At 41.6% G+C, this 4,480-nt stretch overlaps 1 protein-coding gene across 1 annotated transcript; it reads left to right on the forward strand.

Annotated features, from left to right (window-relative positions):
- Positions 1-1,650: 1,650 nt before the first annotated feature.
- Positions 1,651-3,919, forward strand: prelid3a (PRELI domain containing 3A). Its single transcript, XM_062421702.1, has 7 exons — positions 1,651-1,877; positions 2,317-2,485; positions 2,691-2,780; positions 2,937-3,007; positions 3,253-3,355; positions 3,636-3,710; positions 3,852-3,919. Exons 1-6 carry the CDS (start codon positions 1,846-1,848, stop codon positions 3,693-3,695), a joined length of 525 nt encoding a protein of 174 aa, XP_062277686.1. The 5' UTR covers positions 1,651-1,845; the 3' UTR covers positions 3,696-3,710; positions 3,852-3,919.
- The last annotated feature ends 561 nt before the right edge of the window (positions 3,920-4,480 follow it).

Genomic DNA, 4,480 nt, shown 5'->3' on the forward strand with positions numbered 1-4,480 from the left:
ATTTAGTGATCCCTAAAAAGATGACGCCCCCCTCTCGCTCCCTCTCCAGCTTGGAGCGGATCAAACGCTGCTGCAGCATCTGCCATAGGCTGCTCCTCCACGCGCCATCCGCAGACACTTATTAGAATAAACCAATAAACAACGCTGCTTGAATACACATTTGCCTTCATATGTTCAATTTCTAAGAAGCCTAGACTACTATATTTACAATATGAGTTTGAAATCATGTGAATGGGGAATTTTACATTCTGCGGTATGCAGTCCGGCCTTCACATAGGCTGTATGAACAGTCCTATTATCTATGTGACTTTTTCCCCCAAACCCCCTGTGTAGTTTCAGTCTATCTTGTGTAAAAACAACAGGATTACTATCCATACAAGACAAATATGAATTCAGACTCAAGGCTGCCCACAGTCAACACACTAGGCTCTTGAAAAGCGACATTGGTTTCGCCCCCTACTCCGTGCGAATGAAGATGCTTATTACCTTACCGTGTCGGTGCTTTAAAAAAAACCCGTCTATTATGACATTCAATGCAAGGTCATGCAGTGTGCGTTATTCCGCCTCTTGATCGGCTGAGTTAGTTTCTATAAATGGATGATCTGCTCCGCATCCAGAGGGAAATAAACGGGCCGTTGAATAACGGCGATGGCATGTATTTCTGGTCAGAGGACCATACTAGCCTCCACTGCGCGTCTGGTTCAATGAATACCTCCTCTGATCCCGCACAACACCCGCCTCAAGGCAGCCAGAATATACCACCATTTTCCGGTTACACTTTCAAAATAAAAAAAAGCTTCTTTTTTTTCATTCGTGAAAATTCTAAAACATAACGAAGCCATATACGAAGCTATGCCATTCATTAAAAAGTAAAAACATATAATCATTTTATGAAAGTCCTAATTTACTGCAACGATCTAGTACAGGTGCGTGCTTTTATTTGACAATGACATCTCTCTGTTTCCTGTCTGCCTCTGTCTGTCCTGGTCTAACTTGACCCAGTTCTGCTCCGCTGGTGCCACTTGCCGCGGATGCTAGAAAGATGCTACGCGCATGCGCACATATGAAGGCGGATGCAGCAGCAGCAGCAGGGCTACATCAACTCCGTCAAGTCCACCAGAGACACCAGAAAGAAACCGGAAACGTGCTGTGTGCCTTCAAACTGTTTCACCTATACAGTGAAGCTCTGTGTCTACAATAACATCTTTTATCGTCTGAATAGTTCCCACACAGACAATAAAAAGTGATTATTAGAATTGAGTTAAGAGGTTATTGTTGTCAAATGTAGCCAATAAAAAAGACTATTGCATCATCAGTGTCATTATAATGGCTAACTATACCTTTTATACTACTCACTGCATGTGTTGCTACAAGGTTGCACGTCATATCTTCATCAGCTGTATCTCCATGATGTCTGTAACTAATTTTGTAAACATGAAGGTCACCACAAAGACTTTTCTTTGGAAATCTCCGAGCAGCCTCCTGTGTGTCACTCTGTCTGACTTGACTGTTGGTGGCTTCGCAGCTGCACCGGCTTCTCTCTTCTCTTTCACTGTCCGGACGCTTCACTATTATCTACAAATTGCATGTTTTCTGTGCTTCTTATTCCTGCACCGACGAGGATCAGCAGAGAATTTTTGCACAGTCTTTCTGCAGCACTGGTATTCGGAGAAAAGCGGACATAATGTGCTCTCTGGACACACTTCATTGATGGTCGTGAGCTTGCAGGCCTTATTTTCTCTGATTGCCGGAGAGCTATTTCCTCAAATCATAATGGTCCGGTGAGACAGAGTTTAGGGTAACAGAGGCTGTTTCACAGATAAGGTTGAGACTGTCGTTTGAAAAATGAAGATTTGGAGCACGGAACATGTTTTCAGGTTGGTCAAAACAGCCCTATTGTGTAGGATACATAGTTCAAACAGAATGAAATGGTCTGTCATTGCAGACCTGGGTTGATGGGACCTAATTCACAATTATTTTTAAACTGGCTCATTAAACTCTGAAGTTCATGACTGGTTCTTATCAGTACATTCCATCTCTCCTGCACTATATTAAAGGCCTATGGATTCTCTACTATGGGACTATTCAACACCATGTTTCATTTTTTAGTATTCTAATTGAAAAACAGCCTCCCAAGTCAGTTTTATTCTAGAGAAGTGTATATGAGAAGCTTTTAACACAAACTTAAGTCTCTGTGTGTATTTTATATAATGAAAAGGTTTTTGTAAGGCTGTTGTAAACTGTTGTAGACTGTTCTTAAACCATTTCTTTAAGTCTATATGTGTTTTTGCACGTGTTATTTTGTTTTGTGTGAAGTTACCCATGGGAGACAGTGATCAAGGCTGCAATGAGAAAGTACCCCAACCCCATGAACCCCAATGTGGTTGGGGTGGACGTGCTGGACCGCAGCCTGGACGCAGAGGGACGCCTACACAGCCACAGACTCCTCAGCACAGAGTGGGGCCTCCCGGGGATTGTACGAGCGGTCAGTAATCACATACTGTATAAACATAAGATTTCTATACAGTGATTTGTGTGTATAACTTTCATCATGTCGCATTCAGTGGTCTGATCATTCAGGCTCCAAGTCAAGACCTGGTCCTCAGTTTTACACATGTACATATCACATGTCAGTCAAGATGTATTTAGGCTGATCAGTCTGTGCTCACTGTGTATTATTGTATTTGTAGATACTGGGAACCAGCCAGACGCAGACCTATGTGAAGGAACACTCCATAGTCGACCCAGAGGAAAAAAAGATGGAGCTGTGCTCAACAAATGTAAGTTTAGCATTCATTTAACATTAGTTACATAGTTGTTTTTTGTCAGCCACCATGCTGTGAAAATCTTTAGCCATCTGTCTTTGCTTTTTGATAACAAATCAATATTATACCTTTCATATGAATAAGGAAATCCAAATGAATTGAATCTTCCAGATTACTCTCACCAACCTGATTTCAGTGGATGAGCGTCTCCTTTACAGACCACACCCAGACAACCCTGAGGTGTAAGTACACGGTATAACATTCTTCTCTTTGTATTTCATTTCTGAAAGATTTTTGGGTACAGAGTATGTGCACTTTATTCAAAATGTAACACTGCAAAGAGAGACAGGAAACCAAATGAGACAGACACTGTGTTCTTGCAGGTACTCAGTGTTATACAGTATGATCACGTCATCATTTTTTTCTCTCGCTCTCTCTCATTGTCTGTGTGTGTCTCTCTCTCATCTCTTTTCTCATCGCTCCTCAGTACCGTCCTGACCCAGGAGGCCATCATTACAGTCAAAGGAGTGAGTCTGAGCAGTTACCTGGAGGGGATGATGGCAAGGAGAATGTCCGCTAATGCCAGAAAGGTAACGAAAAATAAAAACACCACGTAATGTAATCCATATTCCGCATGTGATGTGAAATCTGATTCTCGGTGAAGATGTTACTGATGATTTCTTTGCATGCTTTCTGACTGGAAATGTCTGTTCATTTCCTCTCTTCTTCTAGGGTGTGTTTATTTTATTGGACATAAACTCAAAAGTTGCTCTTCTCAGTGGTGTTTGACTTCTGTACATCTGTCTCTGTGTTTGGCTGCAGCTACACGATGGTGTCTTTAATCTTCTGTCTCTCTGTGTGAATCTGTAGGGTTGGGATGCTATTGAGTGGATTATTCAGAACTCTGAAAGAGAGCGTACCTCTCTGTGACATTTACTAACTCTGGTAATTCTTAGCTTTTCTTTGCAACTTTTTCCTTCTACCTGATTATTATAAGCATGCTACTTCTTTTTTCTACGATTTTTAAAAAGCGTTATACGTACACATGTCACATAAAGCTCAGTGCTCATTTGTTTGCACACACAGGACCACAAATCTATAACGAAGACTACTATCCCTGGCTACACCTCATAAACCACTGGGGATCCTCAGCATCTCCTGATCCTCTTCAGTTGGTACTCCTGCCGTCTGGGAGGTTGTGTGGATTTTCAGCCCACACACAGCCTCTCTCACCTCTGGAGTACATGCGCTGGGAGTTGAGACAGACGCTGCCAAAACTAAATGGTTATCAAGAAGAATGAGAGTCTGCTGGAATTGTGGGCCCAAATCTGGTAGGCGTGGCTCAATGCTAACTCAGCCATCAGAAATCCATTAACTGTTGCTTTCATGAAGAGAAGTGAGGAGAACAGGACAGATTTCTTCTGTGTAACACACTCTACAGTATTGCTGATGGCTGCTGCCATGTTTACCATCCATAAAGAGTTATATCGACATCATGAGCCTACCAGACTTTACCAGTATGAATATTATATAAGTACCCATACTTTTACTTTGCTCTAAAGTTACATCTAAAGTTTAGAAAAATACTTGATGCAGATGCAAAGCAAGAATACAATAGGTAGACATGCCCACAATCTTTTGAAAACAAGGTATGGAACCATATTGACAATATGCAACAAACTTTTGAACTTTTATTTTCCATTATGTCAAACACT

Source organism: Scomber scombrus, chromosome 7 (assembly GCF_963691925.1).
Source record: "Scomber scombrus chromosome 7, fScoSco1.1, whole genome shotgun sequence".
NCBI lineage: Eukaryota > Metazoa > Chordata > Actinopteri > Scombriformes > Scombridae > Scomber > Scomber scombrus.

Bases quoted from the DNA above. Each gene is read 5' to 3' on its own strand.
- prelid3a (XM_062421702.1), top strand. From the start codon at position 1,846: ATGAAGATTTGGAGCACGGAACATGTTTTCAG. The intron at 1,878-2,316 runs GTTGGTCAAAAC...TTTTGTGTGAAG, and splicing joins AGCACGGAACATGTTTTCAG to TTACCCATGGGAGACAGTGA. The intron at 3,356-3,635 runs GTAACGAAAAAT...GTGAATCTGTAG, and splicing joins TGTCCGCTAATGCCAGAAAG to GGTTGGGATGCTATTGAGTG.